The sequence below is a fragment of the Globicephala melas genome, chromosome 9, assembly GCF_963455315.2.
Source record: "Globicephala melas chromosome 9, mGloMel1.2, whole genome shotgun sequence".
NCBI lineage: Eukaryota > Metazoa > Chordata > Mammalia > Artiodactyla > Delphinidae > Globicephala > Globicephala melas.
In genome coordinates, this window is record NC_083322.1 from 85,927,484 (window position 1) to 85,954,038 (window position 26,555).

Genomic DNA, 26,555 nt, shown 5'->3' on the forward strand with positions numbered 1-26,555 from the left:
GTGCATCTGCTAATTCCAAACTCCTAATTATCCTTCTACCACCCCTTTTCCTCTTTGGTAACCATAAGTTTGTTTTCTATGTCTGTGAGTCTGTGAAACAAGCCTTTTATAAAGCAAGTGTACCAATGAAGTGATATTATGGCACAACTCATAAGGTTACTTCTTTAGCACTAGTGCAGAAACTGGGATCTATGCTGGCCTCACAGAGGGTCCATGGAGTGTGTGAATGTCCTGAAATCAAATGCCAAATTTTATGTGTATTGGATATTCTTTGGGGGGGGGGTTATAGTTATCATCATTTTATCAAAAAGGTTGCACCTTGGGCTTCCCTGGTGGCGCAGTGGTTGAGAGTCCACCTGCCGATGCAGGGGACACGGGTTCGTGCCCCAGTCCGGGAAGATCCCACATGCCGCGGAGCGGCTGGGCCCGTGAGCCATGGCCGCTGAGCCTGTGCGTCTGGAGCCTGTGCTCCGCAGCGGGAGGGGCCACAACAGTGAGAGGCCCGCGTACCGCAAAGAAAAAAAATATATATATATATACCTATATGTGGAACAATTCTCATGGAAAACTAACCGGAAACTGGCAGAAGAACTCCTATACAGCCAAGGCTGCAAAGAAAGATGGCCATGTAACGAGGCAGGGTGGGAAAAAAAGGCATCAGTTTGGGACCTGTACCTCTGGGAGTGGTCTAAGAGGAAAGGAAGGACTGTATGGTTGGACCCTCACCCTGGGAAGTGAGCCACAGACTGGGCATCCCAGTCCTGGGGGTCCTACATGGAGGAGACAAGCCCCCTTGGCTGCTGGGAGAACAGCTGGGACAGACAGAAGGGCTGGAGAAGCCTAGACTCCACTCGCAAGGAACGCACGGGTGCTGGCTTGCCAACAGACAGGGCAGAGCGAGCTCTGGACCAGTGGCTGCTATCTCGCCGTGCTCCCCAATCCAGGCTAGGTGAACAGTCCGGTCCTGCTCACTCTGCAACATGGCTTGGCATGGGATCTAGGGCAACCAGGACCTGGGAAAAGACTCCATCTAGGGACGCAGAAATGGCCTGGGGTGTGGTCTCGGTAGGGTAGCGGCCATTGCTGCTTCTTACTAAACAGTGCTTCTGAGGCAGCCCAGATCCCCGGTGACAACACAGCTCCTCCAGCCCCCACGCTCAACACACTGTGACCCCCATTCCCGGCTGAACAAATGCTCCAACCCTGCCCACATCACAGCTTGGCATTGGATCTAGAGCTGCCAGGTCCTGGGCGAAAACTTGATATAGGGGCACAGGAGCAGCCTGGGGGGCCTGGGGTTTGGGTGGGGCAATGCGGCTTACTCTGGCAGCACCATGAAAGCAGCACAGACCCCTGATGGTAGTGCAGCTGCTGAAGCCCCTGCGACTGGCTCCCAGCCAAGCAAATGCTCCAGCCCTGCCCACTCCATGCCACAGCTTGGTGCTCGATCTGGGGAAGACAGGTCCTGGGAGAAAACTCGATCTAGGGACAAAGAGGAGGCTTGGGGGCTTGGGGTGTGGTCCATGTGGGGCGGCGGTGGCCATTGTTGCGCTTACACACCCCAGAAGCAACCCAGACCTCTGATGGCGGCTCAGCCGCTTCAATTCCTGCAACCACAAGCACCGAGCCCCAGTCCCAACTGAGCAAACTCTCTGGCTCCGCTCACTCCATGCCACAACCTTGCACTAGACCTAGGAAATGACAACAGGCAAAGGATGCAAACTTGGGTTGCATCTGAGCAGAGCTGCAGATACCTACACAAGCAGCACATCAGACTTCTGTAAGTGCAGTAGCCTCACTTACTTCAGCACTCTCCTCCACTGGGGCAAAGGCCCCAGTGCCAGGAGAAGGTATAACGTACACTTAAAGGGAACAGAGCCAGCTGGAGCCCTACCCTCAGGTCTTCCCCTCCAGCAACTGTGGAGCAGACCCCACCCCTGACATGGCTCCAACACTCATGGAGCAGAGAGGAAGTCCCGCCTCACACCTTGTGCAGGCTCTAGCTCCTCCAGCATCAACAACACCCCCTATCAAGGTGATAGTGGCCAGCAGACCCTGAGGAAAGATGTGGGTGGCATCCATGTCAAATCCAGTCCTCACACCAAAGACACTGGGCACATGCAGTCTACATGGGGATGCTCTCACATAAAAACACCCCCTTAGGCTTCCCTGGTGGCACAGTGGTTAAGAATCCACCTGCCAATGCAGGGGACACAGGTTTGAGCCCTGGTCCAGGATGATACCACATGTCGTGGAGCAACTAAGCCCATGCGCCACGACTACTGAGCCCGCGTGCCACAACTACTGAAACCTGCACACCTAGAGCCTGTGCTCCACAAGAAGAGAAGCCACCGCAATGAGAAGCCCGCGCACTGCAACGAAGAGTGGCCCCCACTCACCGCAACTAGAGAGAGAAAACCCCTGAAAAAAATAATGGAACAGAAATAATTAGTCTACCAGACACGGATTCAAAAATTTGGTAATAGGGACTTCCCTGGTGGTCCAGTGGTTAAGACTCTGCCCTTCCAATGCAGAGGGCGTGGATTCGATCCCTGGTCAGGGAACTAAGATCCAACGTGCCACGTGGTATGGCCAAAAAAAATTTATAAAAGATAAGAAAATGCTTAAAAGTCAAATCACAACTCTCACGTTGTGCATTTAAAAAAAAAGTTGGTAATATAAATGCTAACTGAATTAAGAAAGACTATCAATATAAATGCAGATCATCTTAACAAGGAACTAGGACCCAATCAAAAACAGATAATTCAATTTCTGAGATAAAAAACACTCTAGAAGCAATGAATAGCCAAATAAATAATACAGAAGAATGCATAAATGATCTGGAAGACAGAATAATGGAAATTAATCAGAACAGCAGACAGAAAAGGAAATGAAAGCAACATATGAGATCTATGGGATAATATAAAACATGCCAACATATGCATAATGGGTTCCAGAAGGAGAAGAGAGAGAAGGGGATCAAAAATGTACTTGAAGAAATTATGGCTGAAAACTTCCCCACCCTAAAGAAGGAAACATATTCAGGTGCAGGAAGCACAGAGGGTCCCAAACAAGATGAACCCAAAGAGACCCACACTAAGACATATAATAAAAATGGCAAAAGTTGAAGATAGAGAATTCTAAAGACAGCAAGAGAAAAACAGTCATACACAAGGGAAATCCTATAAGGCTATCGGTTGATTTCTCTGCAGAAACTTTTCAGGCCATAAGGGAGTGGCATGGTATATTCAAAGTCCTGAAAGGGAGAATCTGCAACCTAGGATACTCTACCCAGCCAGATTATCATTTTAAACAGAAGGAGAGACAAAGAACTTCTCAGAGACGCAAAAACTAAAAGAATTCAGCAATACTAAACTTACCCTAAAATAAATGTTGAAGGGTCTCCTCTAAATGGAAAAAGAAGCAAGAACCTACAGGAAAGGGAAAATCCCAATAGGAAAGGAAAATATATAGTGAGGACTGAAGATCACTTAAATAAGCCAGTATGTAGATTAAAAAACAGAAAAATTATAAAAGCAACCATAACTACAATAAACAGTATAGGGATAAGCATGAAGATGTAAAAAATGACAGCCAAAACACAAAATGTGGGTGAGGAGAGTAAAAAATGTAGGTTTTTTAGAATGTATTTGAACTTAAATTATCAGTTTTATCAGTTTAAAGCAACATATATGAACCCACAAATAAAACATATAAAAGAGATACACAAAAATCAAAAAGAAAGAAATTCAAGCATACTACAAAAGAAAATCATCAAGCTACAATAGGAAAAAGAAAAAGAAATGAACAAAGAAGAACTATAAAAACAACTGGAAAACAAGAAATAAAATGGCAATAAGTACATACCTATCAATAATTTTGGAGAGGATGTGGAGAAAAGGGAATTCTTGTACACTTTTGGTGGGAATGTAAATTGGTGCAGCTACTTGGAAAAGAGTATGGAGGTTCCTTAAAAAACTAAAAACAGAACTACCATATGATCCAACAATTCCACTCCTGGGTATATATCCGGAAAAAACAAAAACTCTAATTCGAAAAGATACGTGCACCCCAATGTTCACAGCAGTACTATTTATAATAGCCAAGATATAGAAGCAACCGAAGTGCCCATTACAGATGATTTACATTAGAGGATGTGGTATATATAATATATAAAATGGAATATTACTCAGCCATAAAGAAGAATGAAATGCTGCCATTTGCAGCAATGTGGATGGACCTAGAGAATATTATGCTTTTTGAAATAAGTCAGAAAGAGAAAAATACTATATGATATCACTTATGTGTGGAATCTAAAAAATAATACAAATTAATGTATATAGCAAAACAAAAACAGATTCACAGACACAGAAAACAAACTTGTGGTTATGGAAGGGGAGAGGGAGAGGAGAGAGACAAATTAGGGGTAGGGGATTAACAGATACAAACTACTATATATAAAATAGATAAAACAAAGATTTACTGTATAGCACAGGGAACTAAATAACCTATAAAGAAATATAACTTGCAAAAATACTAAATCACTATGATGTACACCTGAAACTAACACAATATTGTAAAGCAAGTATACTTCAATTAAATAACAAAGTTAACCCGACACTCTAATCTCAGTGGTGACCAATGTCTTGCCTCATATATATAATTTCTAAATGATCAGGTTCAAAGCACTTTTATGATTTTTTAATGATTTTTAAAATGAGTTTTCCATTAATTAATTATTTAACTGGCTAATTAATGACTCTTTTTTGTTTGGAGGACAAGAAGAGAGACTAGATGATTCATTGTTGAAAACTTATCTGTATAAAAAAGACTGTGGTTTCAGTAATTCTCAGGATATCTTATAATTAAATATGATAGGTGAATGACATAATGACTATCCATTCTTGCTATAAATAAATATAATGCAATGCTCCGATGGTGACCGGATATTAAACTGTTTATGTGTAATTTCATACTTCATATTCAACATCATTATTATATAAAATTCTTTATATATCATTTTGAAGACTCAAAAGATTTTCAAAAGTAAGCAAGATTTGAAGTTACATTTAGAGATGATGAATTTTCTTATCAAATCTGTTAATTTGGCCCACTCCAGTTTCCTTGAACATTGGGTCTATGGGTCATTATTGATTTTTATAATTCATTTACAAAGCATGCCAGGAATTAAAATATGACTCATGAACACTAGAACAAGTTTATGGGGAAATACCATATTGAAGACACTAAAGATGGAAAAGGCAGCCATCAAACTATGAAGAATTCCAATTTGTTCACGAATTTACATGAAGTATGCTACATGTGTTCACAATTTAGCCTAACAGAAAATGTATTTATTAAGCAACTTCCACTTACAAAATACGTTTAATATTCTATTACACTTAAATTCCATTTGGAGTATGCTACTTTTAGTCTTGCAAAGACCTTAAAAGCCTAAAAAGGAAATTAAAACAAACTAATATGACCCATGGTTTCAGTAGATAAAGCACATATCAAAAAAGAGAAGTATAGATATGACTCAGAACTGCTTACTTGCAACCATGTCGAGTGCACTGTCCTCTGCCAGAACAGAATTTGAGACACGATGGACCAACATAAACTGCAGGGCAAAAGAGAGCATGTGAAAGATGGCAAAATCACTGGAAAGACGACCAAGAACACCGTCAGCATGTGAAACAATTTTGTGAAGCAATACCCATGAAATCTCGTTCCTTGTATGTATGTTGTGCACAGGAATCCAGATGACATATAGAGTGCTGCGTGACAAGGTAAGTGCTTAGCTACAAATCTGCCAGAACTCTTTTAACTTAAATAATCCTTTCAAGATTTTAATCTTTCATAGCAGAGAAAGAAGGGCCATGTGATTTGGGTTCCTTAATGGAGTCTCTTCCGCTAACGTGATTTCAGGCAGAATATTAGTGCTTCTGTTTTGAACTCTCCACAAAGTTTATATTCTTCAGGTGGAAATAAAGAATTTAGAAAGGATCAATTTGATATATCAAAAAATAAATAGATTATAATTTAATTTAAAAAAACTATAATTTCATTTTCATCTGAGGAAAATCTATACCACGGCAGATGATTGTTATATGTATTTCTAAACATTAATTCATCCTTCCTGAAGTGGGGAGTTAAAATCGGTGGTTGAGCATAAAGTCTTCTTTACAATGCAGACCTTTTTTTAAATGGTGGGCTTGACTGATAATGATCTTACAAACCTAAATTCTAACCTTGGGAATGCTGAGAAAAGGGCCCCTGACTGTCGAATGGTAGGTTCTGAGATACTCAGACTCAAATACATTTAAAGATATTAAACCTTTTGATAATCAGTACAATCAGTAATACACCAAACAGTGTGAAAGTGGGACAAACCAATGAGGAATTAGAGACGCAATGGTTACTGAGACCTCCCGTATTCAATTTCAGGCATAAACAAACTTACTATTCATTATCATTTTCTCCTCTGTCTTGTAATCACAACAAAAGAGTTAAGCAATTCTATTTTTTAAAAAAACTTTCCTGTGGTCTATGCTTCTACAAGCGTTTAATCCCTGGAAGTCAGTTAACAGGTGCAGCTGTTAGGGAAATGAGAGCTAATGAGATGCAAAGCAGGCCAGTGGAAAAACTCTTTCTCAAGGAAACTGTTGGTTTAGGAAGAGATTAGATAGCAGGCTCAGTTGTTCAAAAGGTATTGGTTTTAGGTGACAAAAAACCCTGGATTCAAATTTTAGCTTCACCTGGGAAACTGTGGATAAGTGATTTATCCTGTCTAAGCCTCGGTGTCCCTATCCTTTAAAGTGGGATAATATTCCTTGAGGAAAGAATAAACTAAATGTTTCATGCCTGGAACCTGGCACCATATGGTTATGATCATCATCTCATACTGGAGTCAAGTATCCTTCGCCACCTTCCTGCCCCACCTGCTTTGATGGCTCCACTGGACACCGAGTGCTGAGGAATCAGAAAGGGGTTTCATCCTTCTTTAGCATGGAAGAGTGTATGGATTGTTTTCCCAGCCCTCCTGATTTTGTGGCTGCTGTAGGGTTTGCTCTAAGTCCTGTAAGCGGTTCATTGCATTCTGCGGGGCTGCCCTATAGTGTACCAATGTCATACATCACAAAGTCCCCATCATTAAAAAAAACTCAACAGTAGAATAAGACTTTCCAAGTCGATGAAAAAATTGGAAATAAGAATTTTGTTATCATCTTTCCCTGCTAATGAGGAAGTCATTAGGACTTGCAGTATGAGTAAATGTACAGGCTCTGTTTTTCTAAGAGTGTGAAAAAGATAGTTTTCTTCACTATTATCATTGATGCAATCAAGTTTAAAAAATTAAAAAGTGGTAATAAACATATTGGGCTCTAGGATCTTCCATTTTGCTAAGAATTTCAGGATAATTTCCAATATTGATCTGTTTTTTTCTGTTTGTTTTCTTTGATGTAATTCTGAAATTCCATAGTGAAATGGAGGAGACTTCAAGGGTTCTTTGGCAAGTTGACACACATTTCCCTGGGGAAGGAGTGACAGTGTGTCCTCCTCTTGCCTTTCGAAGAAATCAGAGAGCAGGTTCTGCTTCCGCGAACGCCTCATGTATAGAATAATGTCAGAATTTAAGAGATTCTGCCTCTAGTTCTGCATTCGACCCACACTCCTAACCATGCCTATTCCATGTATTTTTATCTTTTCTCATTCTACTCAAAGCTTGATGTTGGGAACTCAGGTCTTTCTGACTTTCTGACTTAGAATCATGTTGTATTAGCCTTCTTTAGGAAATATAGATATTCTTTTCACAGGCTTATATGACTTCACTTGTGCTCTTAGTTTCCTTATATGCTTTATTTCATTACTGACTTTCCAATTTCTTTTATGATAATTTAAAATAATCTAAGTTCATTATAGGACCATTGAAAAGTATGACAGCAGGAAAATGTCATCCATATCCCATAATCCAGAGGCACATACTCATTCCCTAGAGCTAATTAACAGGTGTAGTAATTCAAATACTATGCAAAATAGTCTACCAATGGAGAAATTCCATCTTAACAAATTCATCCTTAGACATTTTTGCAAATACACTATGTTTGTGTCCATATGTTTATATCCATACAGCTCATCAGGTCTTTGAAGTCTGGGTCTTTTATTAGTCTTCTTTGAATACAGATTGTTTAAAAAATTTACATTGGCTCATCAGCAAATTATCTTGCCTGAAGTTACTCCTGAGTTTCAAGAATGTAAAACTTCTTGAATTATGTATCAATTTTTAAATTTTCAAAAATAACAAAAATATTATTAAGAGATGGAAAATCAGCATGAAACAACAGTGTAGGCTTTTCCTGCTTTATAAAATGGACACAAGTCAGTGGCTATACTACTAAATTTGCTTAAGTATTGATATTTTGTCCTTCCCTCCTTCCCTCTACTTCATTGTAGTATAACTCTTCAGTCAGATTTATATACTCTCTGAAAATAGGGAATCTATGAATCTGCCTGTAATGAGAATTATTAAGAGTTGGCTATTAATAAAAAATATAAGAAATTTACAGTCATGCACTCCAATAGATTAAATATTATCTTTTCTCAGTGCACTTGTCATAAGTGATATTGGCTTTAATGTAATGCAACAACATTGTTTATCAACAATTCACTTAAAAATTAAAGATAACAGGATATTTTATGTATTTCTGAATTTTCCTTTTATACTGTTTTCTGAAAAAGAGGTAAAAGTTTCACTTCAGAAGTTTCATTTTAGAGATGACGTTTCCTGATATGTGGTGTCTGCATCTACAGGAGAAGCATTCCAGATGTTGTGGTAGCTACTAAGAGAAGAATGGGTCTTATTTTAATACATGCAGGATGGTATGTATGTTAATTTTGTAGAAAACATTCAGGGAAAATGTTAGGATATCCCTTGTCATCAACTACAAGTCTGAGTTTCACGACTTTATGCATTTTAAAATAATGTATGTTGCAACATTCTAGCCTCTAATATTGCTGACTCCGCTGTCTTTTTTTCTGATTGTGCATCCCTGGGCTTCTAACGGAATGCAAAGGAGAAAGGGAAGAAAGGGCATTTAATGAATCGCGAGACCATGACTTAGAACGGTGATTAAGTCTGTGCTGATGAACAAAAGCACAGAAAGATGCTACATCAATGGCATGTGATTATGACAGACATAAACTAACCATTATCAATTGCCCACATGTTTCCAAGGATTGGTCCCATTTGTCTCCAGCAAAGTCTGGTATCCCGGGTTAGTGCTGCGTTAGGAAGAGGAATCGTTATTCGGTTCCACCTGCAAGAAATTTAGCACAAAAGAGCTTCTTAGCACAAAACAGCTTCACATCCATGTTCACATCTTTTGAATCTATTTTACATGCTTTTGAAGTTCTAGTCTCTGTATGCTTGAGATAGCACTTAAGTTTGGTAATGAACTCTTTAAATTCACCTGTGGAGTTTGTTGATCTATTTATCTAGTGCTTATCCTGTAAAGTGGCAAGTATTTTACATAGTCATCTTTAATTCTCTTAACAGTCCTTAAGGGGGTGAATCATTGTCCTTAATTTACGTGGAAAGTTAGAGTAAATAGCATTACACAAGTATCAATAGCCGGCAGAACCAGGATTTGAGCCCAGGTTCAATTCCAAAGCTTGACTTTCTTCCACTTGTCTATCTTTTCTTAAGTGAGTATTTTGGCAATAAGACTTATGGCAGTAACTATAGGGTCATCGTATAGAACTTAAATTTATGTAATCCAAAATATAAAAGCCAAATACCTGAAGAGTGAATGACTCTACAAATTGTGATCTTGCATCAGATTTAGCAAAGTTACTGTCTGTTTTAAAAATGAGATCACTACTAAATCAGATGAAAAAGAGAAGGCAGCTTCCTTACCTGTTATGCCAAAAACACTAATCTCAGGCTTACTCATCGACTTTGAGTCTGCAACATGGATTCAGATCTCTTGCTATGTTAGAATGCACTCACCCACTGTAGTTTTCTGAGGAGTAGATCGTGCTGTGGGGAAGGTGCGGTCCAGCACAGATCTCAGGCAAACATTCAGTGTGGAGCAGGGACCAGGAACGCCCATGGTTGGTAGAAAACTCTAAGCTGACACTGATAACACCAGACCAAGCACAACAGAAAAGGGGCAAAGATAACAAATGTAATGAAATGACTCATCTCTGGCGAGGTACATTAAACATCTGTAGAACTACTGTACAAATTAAGATGCTGTTTCCAAAGCATCTTCCGTTCTACTGAAGTCTGACCAGCTTTCAAAAGGCAAGCAGTTAATTTACTGCTATAGAAACAAAATATGTTTTAAAGACAGCGAATGCGAACTTGAGTTTGTGCTCCTGAATCTGATAGATGGCAAGGCAATTACCATGTCTCACACTGCCGTTTCATCCTGTGAATGTCAGACTGACAAAATCCTTAGAAAGGACAAGGGCAACACTTCAGCAAGTGAAACCGAGAAGTCATAGCTCTTGAAGTGCTAATTGATTTCTGTGCCTATTATTACGGGGTCACTAACCAACTGGGGTCAAGCTTTTCTTTGGTTGTTTTTTCTGCTCTCTCAGCAATCTGTCGGAATGGATGGCTGCCACAGCTCCTCCAAACACCTCTGATACCTAAGACCAAGCTCTTAGAATAAAGCCATTTCTAATCAAAATCTATCTAATCATACTCTACATATTAATTGAAGAACTTTTTTCTTCCTTTGAGGGAAAGTGTGTATTTTGTTAATGGATATTTTATTAAAAATTCAGCTGAAAACCTACTGAGAAGTTGCTCTGATTTAATAGCCAGGTCCACGTGTTTATTGTTAATTTGTCCACAGGCGCACAGAATGCGGCTTCCTACCTGTTCCCAGGTTGCTGTGTTCCACATCCCAGATTAATGGAAAACTGTATCATGTGAGACATTGTAGAAGGGAGAACAGGTAAGACGTGGAAAAAATCTATGGCCCAGACATTCCTATTATGTCCTTGATGGTTCTTTTGTCTGAGACAAAATCTGGTAGCAGGAGTCTGAAGTTCAGGATTGATGACTACAGAAACCAAAGATGGAACCTTCAAAACAAAGGAAACCAAAATCACTCATAACCTTCCCTACGGGAGTCTGTGAATTCTCCTAAATTCAATCTTGCAATTACTATGTACATAACTGCTGTTGATTAAGCACCAAGCAATATTCTGTATGTTCCATTTGTAATTTCATGTAGAAGATGCTGGCCTCATGGGGCACTCATTTTAGTCACTCAGAATTCCTCCTTTGCAGACACCTGGAACTCCCTGTGTGTGATCAGGCCCTCTCTACCTGAAGATAAACTGGTTTAAGGTCTTTAAAAGTTACCAAAGCATATGTATCCATTTTATCTACCTTAGCACAAGATAAAAGCAACTTATTTACATTTCGTCATCAGTCTTCTTTTAAAGTGTATTGTATAATATGAATTCTTTGCCGAACTAGGTATTCTGAAAATAGGACTCTAAGTGGACACAGCCAGAGCAAAGAGTTAATCCACGATAACTGACGTATTGATTTGGTCTGAGGCATGCAGCTGCCCAGAGCGGGTGGAACCCTACCTAGTCACAGCTGGAAGAGTGGTCCATTATGAAATCCCAAATGGTATAACTTGGGTGACCGTAGCATGTGGAGTGTACTGGGTACTTTCTTTGGTTGTTCCCTATTCTAGCCTTGATGCTTATCTCCTGTCTTCCTAACTGAAGCTATGAGATGCTAGAGGCTGGCTGTGTTCAAGCTTTTTAAAGTCCCGAAGGTGTCATCAACGTGGAGGGAAGGCTAACTAGTAATGAATGTGTGAGTGTACTCTCAGCACAAATACATCTACTATTAGAAGAGGATAATTTTCTACCTTGTGATAAGCATCACATAATTTTGAAGATGTTTGCAAATAACTAGAGCCAACATCTGTCCTAAATCCAAAGGGCAAATCCAAAGACTCCAAAGACTCAATCTCTGGCTCAAATTATCAAAGAAAAAAGCAAAGGTAATAGCAATCTGTACTTTTACAATGTCTTCTGCCTAGGAAACCTCAAATGCTAAATTAATAGTCACTATGCCTGATGCCAAGTCTGTGAAGCTGCATAGTTAGAGCCACTTTTAGGGCTTTCTTAGGGACGAGAATAATTGTCAGAGTATTGGGCTCCTCCTTATTGTCTCTAATGGGCTGTAATTCACTCCTCCTGATAAAACCTCACTTTTTGTTTGTATCAGGAAAAAAAAGTGAACGCTAAAATAATGTCCATGTCACTGTTTTAAAGAAATGTGGCAACTTTCTGGGCTGCCAGAAGAGAGATTTATCCTCTAGCACGGCATCTAGCATGGTCTTCATGGTTTTGACCTGGACTGGGGTGGGGCCATCTGACACACAGATTGGCATGGGTACCTTATATGAGGAATAGGAAAGGGTATCCAGTGTAATGTGCTCTTTTCTTCCTTCAGTCTTTGCATACAGGATGATATCATTTTCATGAGACTCTCCAGGGTCACAAATCCCTCCTGCACAAAAAATTTTAAGTGTTAGTACCAACTTGCATCCATTAACATGTAAAACGTAGTGTTAAATTTCAGGATAAAAAATAATTATGAAACCCAGATGTCACTTAAGAATGACCCTAAACAAAGGTAACCAGACCCAAAGGAAAAATTTATGAAGATAGTTCAGATAGGCCATGCTAAAGATCAAAGACTTGACATTTGTGAAGGCCAAACTATTTACTTAATGAGATTACTCAAATAATAGTCTGCAACAAACTGTGACTACCTGTCCATATCTTAACTCTCATTAAAGAAGTGTGCTCTGCTTTTTAATAAACCATTACTTCCTTATATTTGAGGTCTTTATAGCCCAAGTTCAGAACCTATTGATTACGGTTTTAAAAAAACTGTGGTGACTCACTGAATCAAGGATTTCTGAAGCAGTGTGTTACTTAAACTGTTGTATGTAGTATCTTTAATATTTTAGCACATATTAGGTATTTGCTTTTTTTTTTTTTTTTAGTACTTAGGAAAAAGATTTTTTTTTTAACATCTTTATTGGGGTATTTGTATTTTAGATGCAGTTCATTTTACATTTTTACTTTTGGTACTTCATTTGATTCTTGGAAGCTATATAGAGTAGTTTACTCTCTATCACACTACTTTATAGTCATATGAAATGATATAAAGTTAGAACTGAGAGGTAGTTAAGATCATCCTGATGATGCAGCTGAATAACAGAGCAAGTACCTGAAACTGAAGATAATTTAACCAGTTGGTGGAAGAGCCAGGAGTTGATGTTGATGTCTCAGCCTTTGACCCTCTATTCTACCGCATTTGGCCAATAATCCTTATTACTGCTGGCTTCTATCAATTGTCTGCTTAACCTGGATTTTAAAGGATTACATGTCTAACCAGAAACCTCTCCCCACTCACCATTATCCTTCATAACAGCACCAAACATAATAGCAGGAGTGGTGATATGTACATGGATTTCCTGGCAAATATTCTACCCCTAAGGTCCAAAATTTATAACATTAACTTTTTATTATTATCTTTTAAAAAGACCCTCTTCCAGTTCTTAAATCAACCACCATCAATGTTAATTTTTATCTACAGGCAATTTTTGTTGCTAATACTCTATGGTGACAAAAAAGCAACCTCAAAAACTCTAGAATAAAGTTACCCTTTAAGAGTTAATCTAGTAAAATCAATAAATAATGCCTGAGGGCTTCCCTGGTGGCGCAGTGGTTGAGGGTCCACCTGGCAATGCAGCGGACACGGGTTCGTGCCCCGGTCTGGGAAGATCCCAACTGCCGCAGAGCGGCTGGGCCTGTGAGCCATGGCTGCTGAGCCTGCGCGTCCAGAGCCTGTGCTCCGCAACAGGAGAGGCCACAACAGTGAGAGGGCCGCGTACCGCAAAAAAAAAAAAAAAAAAGCCTGAGACTCACCATCTGTATAAAAAAATAAAGTGTCAATTACTGCAAGTGTCTGGCTTAACCTCGATCTGGGTAACTGGGATCTGATCCTGGGGAGAAATTACTGAAATGTGATGTTAGGTAAGAAAGCTAGAACCTGACCAGTACAAGAAAGACCATGATAACAGAAGTAACTTGGATGGTGGTATTTGTGAAATCTGTCAGACATATGTAACTTGGCATATAATAAATATTTACTGAGTTAAGTAATCTGAATTGAGAATAGAGAAGCCAGATATAGGGATAATGTAGACCCCATCCTAAAAGATGTTTATTGTTCAATGGCAGCAACCTGTCGAGAAAAATCTCATGGTTTTGACAACTGATATCATATTTTTAGCATTTCATTACATACTTTAAGATTATAGTAAATATAGCAAGTAAAGCCATTCAAAATGACAGTCTGGTGCGGGGGGGGAGAGGTGGGGGAAAGACCTCCATGAAAATTAAATTCTCTTTTTTAAAATGTAACTTTTAAGAATTGACTATTGAGCCCATATTAAAGACTTACCAAAAAAGAACAAAAAAAGGTGAAAGGTCACAGGCAGTGTGGGTTTAAAGCACCACATCCAGAGAGACATAGGAACTGAAACAACAATTCTCTCTAATTTCATTAAAATTTGTTCCCTGTAAATCCTCTCTGCTCTCTCAAGAACAGTTCGTGAACTGCACCTGAGTTTCAGAGAGAACAGAAACCCACATGGGAGGCTCATCCAGCCCAGAATGACAGAAGAAGAAAGTCCAAAAGGAGCCAAGACTTTAAAATGATGACAGACTTTAGCTGAAAGATCCCTCTTGGGGCAATTTATCAGTTCTGTGAAGTTTCAGTGACAGCAGCTCCTACAGAAAGACACGGATTCTTCTTCAGCTTCATTCACTTTGATGTATTGTGGAAAGGTATGACTCAAAGGGCGTTTTGTACAGCAATTAAGGTACAGAAAATTTCAATAGAAACTAGATGGACAGTTAGTTTTAAAGTATTTTAAATCCTGTTTTAAGTAGATTTAAGACACTCATTTATATTAAGAAAGTGATCTTTCTTTTAAATTGACTATGTGCGGGACATTGGGCCTAAAGGGGAGATAAGCCCTGACCTCAAAAAGTTTGTAATTTAGCAAGTAACTAATACACATGTCTAATATACATGAAAGAATGATGATTAGCAGTAAACTGTGTTGTGCTGCCATAACTGCAGTCAAAATTCAGAGAAAAGAGATACAAGTGTAGGCTAAAAGGGCTGGGTATATAGGAGATGCTAAGTAAATATCTGTTGAAGGAATAATAAAGAAAACAAACCAAAAAACCCAAATGAATGATGTATATTACGTTATTTTTGTCATGTTCACTGCATTCTGGCTCTAAGAACAGTGCTGGATACTAGTCCTCAAATAATTTGTGTTGTATAAATGAAAATGTGTGAATGAAGGAAATAGAACTTGAACCAAACTTTGAAAGTTGAGCAAATTTTCCAGAAATGGTAGTCACAGCAGACTGATATGAACCAAAGGATGAAACCAGGAAGACCACGTAGGCAGTGTCTAAGAAGAAAGGAGTGTGATCTGGTCTAGATTAACAATCAGTCACTGATTTTCCTAAGGCACCATACTTAGTGAGGGGTTACTTATAAACTGTCTATCATATCTTAAATCTCTTCCCATACTGTTTTCTTTTCTATCAGCTACCAAACTTTTGAAGTCTTTTCTGTAGAATCCAGTCTTATCCTACCTTATCCTACTGTCATCCTGTCCTAGACTAGCCTAGCCTAGCCTACCCTATCCTATTCTAAAAACACCTTTGCTGATTCTGCTTTCTCCTCAAGGTCAGACCCCATTTCCTTCCTTGTGTTTACTGGTGAACTTCCTGAAAGAGCAGTTCTCAGTCAGTGCCACGTCTCCATTTCTTTTAACTCTATGCTCTTTGGCTTCCCAGGCACCACATCATGGGGAGTCACAGGTGGGCTCTCAGCCCTGTCCTGGTTGACCTCTGACCTCTGTCTCTGTGGCCTTCCTACACTGCTGATCACCTCCCTGTCATCCCACCCCTGAACCACTCTCTTCCTTTCCCTCTTTAGCATAGAACCACACCCTCCTCCTGCATTTCCTTATGCCCTTTCTCAGCATCCTTTGTCTACTCCTTTTCCTTCTACCTATACTTAGGTGAGCGTTCTCCTTAAGGAGTTTTCATGTCCTTTGCTTACTCTGTCTCCTGCTTGGGAGAACACAGCAACTTTAGTGGCTCCGGTTATCACCTGTATGCTGACAACTTTCAAATCCGATTCAGCCCCTGAGTAGAATTTCTGCCTTCATATGGCCTTTCAGAACCCTCAACCTCAACAAATCTAGTCTCAAAATCCTCTACTGCACACTTGATCTTTATTGTGATCATACTTATTTTTGACATTTCCTATTTTGGGAAATGGCACCATTCTTCCAAACATCCAGGAGAGAAATGTGTCCTCTCAAGACTGTTCTCATAGTCCCTAGTCAGTTGGGTGTGAACTTCAGTTGGTTCCTTCTCCAGTTATTCTATCTCTGTCCCCTCCTGCACATTATTGCCACCATCATTGCCATACTTCCTTTGTTGCTTGGACCAGTGCAATAGCTTCCCTAATTTAGGGTTGCCAGCTAAAATACATTGCATGACCAATACTTATACAAAAAATTATTTGCTGTTTATCTGAAATTTAAATTTAAATAAGTCTCCCCCACCACTCACTAAATCTGTCAACCCTATCCTACCTGGTCTTCTATCCTCTAATTTCTGATTATTTCAGTCTTTCCTTCACACTATGCCAGAATTATCTTTCTAAAACAAAGATGAGAATATATTATAGAACTGACAGAAATCATCTGATGGCTCCATGTTGCCTAGAGTAGGAGAATCCAAATTCCTCTGTATGATGTTAAAGAAAGTCACTCACTACTCTGGCTTCAGTTCACTTTTCTATTTCCAGTTTATGTCTTTCCTTTCAACTATACTGGGAAAATCACCCAGCCCCAAACATGTCATATACCTTTATACTTGTGATTTTTCTCAAAATGCTGGCTTAGCTTGAACCTTCAAGGCCAGTTCAAATACCATCTCCTTCGTGAAACTCTACCCTAATCCCTCCACTACAATACCCAGAGCTTCCTCTGCACTTCCATAACATTTTCATTCCATTACAGCCAAACTGCAATCTCTTTTATAGTTAAGTGTTACTTGTGGGCAAGGGCTCTTAAGTAATTTTTATACATAAAAAACCAAAGATATATTGAGTCTTAAGTATTTATTAGACACCATTTTGAAGGCTTTGCATGTATTAACTCATTGATCAGCAACTCTGTGATTTAGGTATCATTATTTTCCCCAGTTGTAGTCTCCATATATGCTAGCTCAGTGCTCTACATTCAATAGGGACTCATTAATTTTTTTAATCGAATGGAGATGCTTTTATTTGGGATAAGGTACGTCAGGTCTATCCAAGTGAATGTTTTCCTCCGAGTCAATATAATTTTAATTGATTAATAATCTGCTTTGTTCTAGAAAGAATTAAAGATGACTTAATCTCTTATATAGAGATGACAATCTCTTATATAAAGGCATCGAATGGTTTGATTTACCGTAATTTACTACTAAAAAATGAAGAATTCAAATATATTTTGTGAAAAATGAACAAAAAGGAAAATACTTAAATTAGACAGGCATATTAAATGTTTATTACAATTTGCCAGGGGGTGAGGGCAGTTCTTAAAGTTTCCCAGGAATCACTCTTAATAAAATGAGAGCCAGTTTGAATTCTAATTATTTAAAGGAATTGAGGTCTGGGTCTTTAAATATACAACTCATTTCAGAGTTAAGGTGAGGATATCCTTATGGCAGGAAGATTATATTATTATATTTTATATCCACAACTTCCCTGTTTCCAAACAGATCATTATTGAAAATGAGGTAGCATCACACAGGCAACGTATTTGAGAGCATGATACAATCTGAAGTGTGCTTTGCCACTCTGAGCTGTAGGAGGTGAGGAATGTGAGAAAAATAATAGGCACTGCAGAAGCCTAGACTTGGAAGTTCTGTTTGTCCTGATGAATTGACATCTTTGCTAGTAAGGTCAAAGGTGGACAGTGTTTATTTCCTGTTTCACTTCCAGGTGTTGCCTGTGCTTTTCCAGTCATTTAACAAAAAGGCATGTGACACCTACTCACATTTCTGGAATGACATCTAGTGAAAGAGTATGTAACTGTGGCTCTTGCTGACGAAAATGATAAATTTCAGAGGACGCCCATTTCAACCCCCTAATTCCTCCTTGGGTATTTTTCTAAACTTTTAAGTATTTATTTGCTCTGCAGTCATCTGAAGAAAAATAACATCTTATAAGCACTTTTTTCCTTTATGTGTTTGCCAACATATTAGAAAGTAGAGAATAGTATTAAAGCAGTAAAAAGTATAATAAATCTGTTTCTTTCTTAGCTTCCTACAACGAGAGTTATGCAATGATGAGATATCCATGAAAACAAATGATTCACCTTGATAATTGTATTTGGGGGAGGCTAGAGGCTTTGGACAAAGGAGTTACTTTGTTCTTAGCTTCTCTCTTGTTGTCTTTTCAGCTATGACCATTGCAGGAAAGGTGGAAGGAAGGTCTAAAGGCATTTTGTCTTTAGGCCTAGTCATGCAAGAACAAGACTAGCTCTTGCACAGGATGGTTCCAGCAAAGCTGGTGTGAGGCAGGTGTGAGCACCACAGACTTTTGCTCAACCAGTAGAACTCATAGTTCATGAATTTTAATTTTATATTGTAGACAACAAACAATCTTACTTCCTCAGGAATAGGTGCTCATCTAGAATTTGCCCTAGGTCAATAAAATTTGTTCAAAATGTACCTACCCATAACAAAGTAAAACCTCAGGTTCCCGTAACCAGTTGTGTCCAGGTAAGGAGTGCATATTTTCCTCTCTCCATCTTTGAGGAAGACCATTGATAAACCTGATTCTATTGTTCCACATTCTGTACCAATGACAGCTCCCAAGATGTCCCACCTTTAAAAAATGACAATCACTACGAGTTAAAATAGTAAGTCAAAACTTTATAGAGTATAACATTTTATTTTTAATGAGGAACATATACTTAGTAATGAATAATTCTGAAATAAAGATGTGGTGCTACAGGCACTTCCCTGGTGGTGTTGTGGTTGAGAATCCGCCTGCCAATGCAGGGGACATGGGTTCGATCCCTGGTCCAGGAAGATCCCACATGCCGCAGAGCAACTAAGCCTGTGCACTGTGACTACTGAGCCTGTGCTCTAGAGCCCACGAGCCACAACTACTGAGCCCGTGTGCCACAACTACTGAAGCCCGTATGCCTAGAGCCCATGCTCCGCAACAAGAGAAGCCACTGCAATGAGAGGCCCACGCACTGCAATGAAGAATTGCCCCCGCTTCCCACAACTAGAGAAAGCCTGAGCATCAATGAAGACCCAATGCAGCAAAAAATTTAAAAATTAAAAAGAATAAGATGGGGTACTACAGATCATGGGTAATGAACAAAGTTTAAAACACATTCCATTCACAATTACAGTTTTTCTGTACAGGATAAGTTTAATCAATACTACGTATAGTTTGTCTACTACATGATAGCCTTTATTCTCAAAGCACTTACAGTTGAGGTGGGGAATCAAATTTGAACTAAGGAAAAAGGAAATCATAAAAGATAGTGCCATAGTATCATAAATACTTGTATGCTGTTTGGCACATTAAAAAATAGTCATAGGATGAAAAGTCATACAAGCTGGAAAGAATCTAGCAAGTTTTCAAAAAGGGGACGGGATTTAAACTGTCAAATAGGTATTTGAATATGTAGGGAAATAAAAATATCTAATATATAAAAACTCTTATATCTCCTTAGTATTTATCTCTGCTCATGTCTAATTTGGCTACCGCTTTTCACACAACTAACTTGCTTACAGACAGAGGAAACTGGGACACACAGAGGTAAGTGGCTTGCCTAAGGCCGACTGCCTGTTCGGTTTTAAATTGAGATATTTTGTTTCTTAGTTCACTGTTATTTTAGTAGTTACAGTTCTAAAGAGGACACTGTGCCAGGACAATTATGTTGAACTGGTTGAGACCAAGACGTTTAGGAAATGCTTAATTTTTTGTCTTTTAAAAGATTATTATCGGGTTTCCCTGGTGGCGCAGTGGTTGAGAGTCCGCCTGCCGATGCAGGGGACACTGATTCGTGCCCCGGTCCGGGAAGATCTCACATGCCGCGGAGCGGCTGGGCCCGTGAGCCATAGCCGCTGGGCCTGCGCGTCCAGAGCCTGTGCTTTGCAACGGGAGAGGCCACAAGAGTGAGAGTCCCGCATACCAAAAAAAAAAAAAAAATTATTATCAATCATTCAAGGAGAAGCAGCTCTTTTTCCTTTTCATCTTTCAAAAAACTTTTTATTGCAGATACTCTCCTTGTGTTACAGTCTTTCAGATTTATCATTTCTTTTCTTTTTTCTTTAATTGGAGTAAAATTGCTTTACAATGTTGTGTTAGTTTCTGCTGTACAATGAAGTGAATCAGCTATTCAAGGAGAAGCAGCTCTTAATAGTACTGGACCACTGTAAGTACCAGGAACCTCTCTCGACTCATACAAGAAAATTTCACACTGGTTCATTGGTCTTTCACCTGCTCCATTTATCCCAATAAAGCCACTCAGCCTACTCCTCCATAAAGCAAGTTAAGGTTATAAATGATGCATATGATGACTCCTTGTAGGCATCCATCTGCTTTAGGGTATTTTTAAAATGAAAAATTAAATTGGAAAAGATCAGATTGTCATGGACTGAAAGAACGTTTTATTCAAGTGAGAAATGAGATTAGTAGTCTTTTTCTCTTATTAGTTGTAAATGATTAACTCTTTTAGATTAATCTAAAGAAATTATTTTCATTGACTTCTACCACTGAGAGGGCTATATGAGATATGATCCAGGCTATACATTTCTTTTTAATCTTTATTTTAAAGTCCAACATATTCAATTTTACTCCAGTCTTTATTTATCCCACTGTAACGGTTGGAAGATAACAAAAGTGAGGTTATTTTCTTTTGAAACCCAAATATTTAAAATCAAAGGCTTGATTTAGTTGGCTCTGAAGAAAAAAAGCAGAGAGAAATCTGAAAATCATTTTGTAGAAGTCTCATTGCTTTAAATAAATTATCTTGCATTTATTAAAAATTCAGTAGGAGCTTCTTGTAGCACAAGCTCATTCTTCGTGAATTTGTATAAACACTGGCTCGAGCTTAGTTGGAGGCAAAGTATCCTTGAGGGGATCCCAGAGCTGCATCAGCTACTGAGGGACCTCAGAGATGCCCTTTCACCTGCCTGGACTTCAGAATCCCTCTCTGTAAGGTTGCAAAGTTATGGTCTTTTCCAAGTACAAAAATGTCATGGTCTCTGACTCTCTCTTAATATAATAATTACATGAAGTAAAATTATAGCACGACCAAATCTTTGAGGCCAGCAGTGGTATTTAAAGACCTCTATAGTTTGGGCAATATCTTGGATGGCGCCACAATTTCCCTGAAAAGGAGTGTTACTTTTCTATGGTTTAAATTATGTTTTCTCCAAGGAAATGTGGTTCTTTGTGAACTGCCTCTGAAGGAATGTCTGCTAGAGGGGAGAACTCTCTGCAACAGAGCAATTTATATTTATCTTTGATGGCTAATTCTAAAAAAAGATCCCTTACATTATTTATTATAAATGCATTGGTATCTATTATTTATAATAGAGTGGGGCGAAGTTGGAACACACAAAAAAGTTTAATAATCAATAAAATGCCTTAAGGCAACTTCGTTCCTTAGAGGTAGAAAGGTCACAATAATATTTAATTTATATTTTAAAGTATGTCCTTCTACTTTCTGTGTCAAAAAGAGAGTTCTTTTTGTAAGCAAAAATAATTTAAAGAAGTTTCTTAGCTGGAAAGCTGATGATTCTCCCTATCAGCTGCTTTGGAATGCTTTGAGAATAAAATTAATTATGTTTGCATTAGCTTATACTTTAATAGTTTTAAGAATGATATGAGAGTATACGTATAACCGATTCACTTTGCTGTACACCTGAAACTAACACAACATTGTAAATCAACTATACTCCAATAAAAATTTTTAAAAAAGAATGATATGAGAGAGTAAAACTTAAATGTTCTCACCAAAAACACCCCAAACAAACAAACAAACAAAAACAGATAAATATGTGAGGTGATGGATATGTTAGTTAACTAGATAGAGGGACTCCTTTTACAATGTGTATGTATATCAAATCACCACAATGTACACTTTAAACATCTTACAACTTTATATGTCAATTGTATCTCAATAAAGCTGAAATTAAGAATATTTTCTTCACAAGCTTAAAAAAAGAATGACGCATATTCTTTGAAGGGCAATCTGGCAGTAAATATCAAAATGAAATTACATACATACATATATATGTATATGTACACATACATGTCTGATTCTCTAATTTTCTTTTAGGAATATCTCAGAAATACTTTAACAAGTATACAAAAATTTGATTATAATATTCTTTGTCTATTAATAGAGGTTTAGTTAGATAAACTGGTATAGTGCCTTTCTGAAATAATGATATATATTTACTGGCAGAAGAGATATTCATAATATATTGTTAAGTTTTAAAAAAACAAGTTGTGGGACTTCCCTGGTGACGCAGTGGTTAAGAATCCGCCTGCCAATGCAGGGGACACAGGTTCGAGCCCTGGTCCGTGAATATCCCACATGTCGCGGAGCAACTAAGCCCGTGCACCACAACTACTGAGCCTGCGCTTAGTACAGCCCGTGAGCCACAACTACCAAAGCCCGCGCGCCTGTGCTCCACAGCAAGAGAAGCCACCACAATGAGAAGTCTGTGCACCGCAACAAAGAGTAGCCCCTGCTCGCCACAACTAGAGAAAGCCCGCGTGCAGCAACGAAGATACAACGCAGTCAAAAATAAATAAATTTATAAAAAAATAAAATAAAATATCAAGTTGAGTATAGTAAGGGAAATGTGACTCTAGTGTTTTTTTTGTATAGCCAGCAAAATTTCTGAATGATATATGCCAGAATATATGCCTACATTTCAACAGTGTGGAGTGGGATTAGCATTGGAGGACTTTTAGTTTTTACTTTACACATTTTCTTTTTTTTGCAAAAGGAAAATCATTTTCAGAAAAAAGAAAGGTATTCAATTTATAATTCAGAATGAAAACTTAAATGATCTCATCATAGGTTGATAAAATTACTAAGAATATGAACATAGGCAATAGAGGTCTTACATTTTAATCACTTTTTTCCCTACAAATATTGGCATAAAAGGCTCTAAAGGGTAGTGGAACATTTCACATTATCTATGAAAATTTATTTATTTATTTATTTATTTATTTATATATTTTTTTGCGGTACGCAGGCCTCTCACTGTTGTGGCCTCTCCCGCTGCGGAGCGCAGGTTCTGGACGCGCAGGCTCAGCGGCCATGGCTCACGGGCCCAGCCGCTCCGCAGAATGTGGGATCCTCCCGGACCAGGGCACGAACCCGTGTCCCATGCATCGACAGGCGGACTCGCAACCACTGCGCCACCAGGGAAGCCAAAATTTTTTTATTATATTTCCCAAAATATATTAAACCACCTAAAGTTGGTGACTTTAGGTTTGAACTAAGATATAGAATACAGCCTGGCTATTAAGATCCTACATTTACCAAATTCATAAGGTTTTTTTTATCTACTAGATATTCTCTGAGGTTGAATAAGTTCATTACATCCATAAGGTCTCTCTCTATTTGGGATGAATTCTCTGATATTTAATATGGGATGTGCCATAGGAAAAGACCCTCCACATTCCTTTATATTCATGAGGTTTATCTCTAGCATGAGTCCTGTGAGGTCATTTTGACTAAAGGCTTCTCCACCTTCATTGCATTTATAGGTTTTTCCTCCAGCATGACAGCTTAGGTGAAGGTAAAGGATAAGTTCTATTTGAAGGCTTTCCTGCATGCACTGCATTTCAAAAATTCTTTTCTTCAATTGGTTCCCCTATATTTCACTCAAATTCAATTTTGCTTTAGGTTTTTATTACATGCATTGTATTTATTTACACTCTTGCTGGAATAACATTAATAAAGAATATTGGCTTCAGAATGGTAGAAAGCACTCAGCTTTCTCACTAATAAGACAGAAATATGACCTAGACTGAGGATGTTTAGAGAAAATGATGTACTGCCTGGCGTATTACAGTTTCAATAAATGTTAGTTTCCTTATCTCCCCCTGTAAAATGTAGTACTATTTTTGTTTTAAAATAAGTGAAAGTGGCAATTCAAATGAACTTCTAAGTTATAATGAGTGTTTTTATTTTTTTCACACTAGAATTAGCAGAGCAGCAATCTTAGACAATGTTGTAGTACAATATGCAAAGGGTAACTGCTTAAACAATTTAAGCTGAAAGAAAAACTGTACTTTCTATCCGTGGATTTTTTGTACAGTTTAAGATTTTGGTTACAAATCTATCGGGGTGCTTAAACTTATTACTTATGTGATCTAAATAGTCAAGTGGGTTTTACTTTAATAATAATGAACATGCCTGTAAAAAAAGAAAGACCCACTTAATACAGTGTTAACTCAGTCTGTCAGTCTATCTTAAATTCACTTACCCTGAATTAGAAGCTTAAATAAAATGCCAGAGGTAACATAATTCTTCTGGGTAGGATAGAGGGAAGAACTGTAGAAAATAGCAAGAAGATGCTCAAACTGTTCTGAAGAGTTCTATGTAATTTTAAAGCCAATTTTTAATAAAAGCATCAACTGACATTGAAGGGGCTATAATGGAGATTGTTCTTGTTGGTCTATATGCAGTTTTGGTTTTCAAGGTATATGTAACATTCTTTGGAACTATCTCCTCAGAACAAGGAAGCCAATATACATTTGTTTTATTGAGTTTATATTGCTTTTTTCTTGGTTTTATTCCAGTGGATAGCATTGAAATTTAAGAAAGACATTTTGAGTCAGTTTCAGGACTGACCCTCTTTTCTAAGCAATGCCATTAAAAAACATAACTAATACTTGTATTTTGGTCTCTTTATAGTAAATCACCTATCAGAGACTAAGTCATGGCTGACCTGAGGAAAACATTATCTGTGCTCAAATTTTTTTCTATAATCTTACATGAGCTGTTTTAAAATATATTTCTTGAAAGAGCTTCTTCAGAACAAATTTATAAAGCAGTTAATAGGGTGTGACAGTAGCAGAGCAGGATTGTTAGGACTGGAGGTTGGAGAGAACTGGAAATAGTCAGGTCAGCAGTCCAGAGACTAATCTCTCTGACCATTGGATAAGTCCTGTTTGCCCTCTGGCATCTTTTCTATGTCTTGCTGGTACGTGGGAGAATTCTGGGTATTCCATCTATTTGTTTTCTAGTATGATAGCAATATTCTCATTATTGGAAAATTGGAAAATAGAAAGAGTAGAAGAAAAAAGTCACCCATAACCATACTACCCCAGAGACAAGAACAATTTCTATTTTACTATATTTCTACTATTTTATATGTATATTTCCAAGCGGTCATGATAATATTATACAGATGGTTTTGTATTTTGCCCTTTTTCATTTACATTAGTAATATACACATTTTCCAGGTTACTATTAACTCTTTATAAATGTGTCACATAATATTTTATTACATATATGCCAAACTAGTCATTATGCCATTCTCATGTTTCAAAATACACAGCTAAATAATTATACTACTTAGCATACTTTATGGGGCTGAGGAATTAATTCTCAATTTCCTAATGCTCCTGAATATGTTCTAGATAACCTGGAGCTATGTTTTGTGAGGTGTCAGAGCTCTGCTTTTCCTTCGTATAAACTCCTACATATTCAGGACTACCTTGTGGTCAGTGTGCAGCAGGTGAACTACTGAGGAAAGACTACAGAAAATGAAACATGCTGAAGAAGTGGGCATCTGAACATTTCAGTGCCAGCAGCCTCCTCTAAAGCCTTCTACAGAAAAATCCTATCATGGGCTAGTGTTATGCCAAGCTGTGAGGAATTAAATCACTTTGGGAGGATTCAGATTTCATTCTCTTCTTTCTGTGTCTTCAGTAAAGAGTGTCCTCTCTTGAAGAGGGAGTGAGTTGCTGTATTCTGGATGCTCACAGGGACAGCTGGTTTGGAGAGGGGAAGGGGTTATTAACCAACTCAAGAATGGCAGTGCCAAAAGCAAAGATGTACACATGCTGCAAATTAAAGAAGGGTTTAAAATTTCTATGAAGGAATTCCAGAACAATTTTAGCATACCTAATCATATGAACTTATTCTTTTATTATTGGAAAATTTACTATGTTTCAAAACAGAAAAACAATCTGTGTAAACAGAAAGTAATCTTAGAACCCACATCAAAAGCAAACCAGAACAAGTAAGACGTCTTTTTTTTTTTTGCAGTACGCGGGCCTCCCACTGTTGTGGCCTCCCCCACTGCGGAGCAACAGGCTCTGGACGCGCAGGCCCAGCGGCCACGGCCCACGGGCC

At 38.3% G+C, this 26,555-nt stretch overlaps 1 protein-coding gene across 4 annotated transcripts in view; it reads right to left on the bottom strand.

Moving 5' to 3' along the window:
* Positions 1–26,555, bottom strand: part of RELN (reelin) — a 522,413-nt gene that overhangs the window by 172,058 nt on the left and 323,800 nt on the right. For all 4 annotated transcript variants that reach the window (XM_030834331.2, XM_060304789.1, XM_060304788.1 and 1 more), the window contains exons 12-17: positions 18,876–19,027; positions 12,435–12,547; positions 10,886–11,094; positions 10,007–10,135; positions 9,205–9,314; positions 5,554–5,620 (exon numbers count right to left, since the gene is read on the bottom strand). In XM_030834331.2, coding sequence (XP_030690191.2) covers positions 5,554–5,620; positions 9,205–9,314; positions 10,007–10,135; positions 10,886–11,094; positions 12,435–12,547; positions 18,876–19,027 — 780 coding nt within the window. The remainder of the gene's footprint in view (positions 1–5,553; positions 5,621–9,204; positions 9,315–10,006; positions 10,136–10,885; positions 11,095–12,434; positions 12,548–18,875; positions 19,028–26,555) is intronic.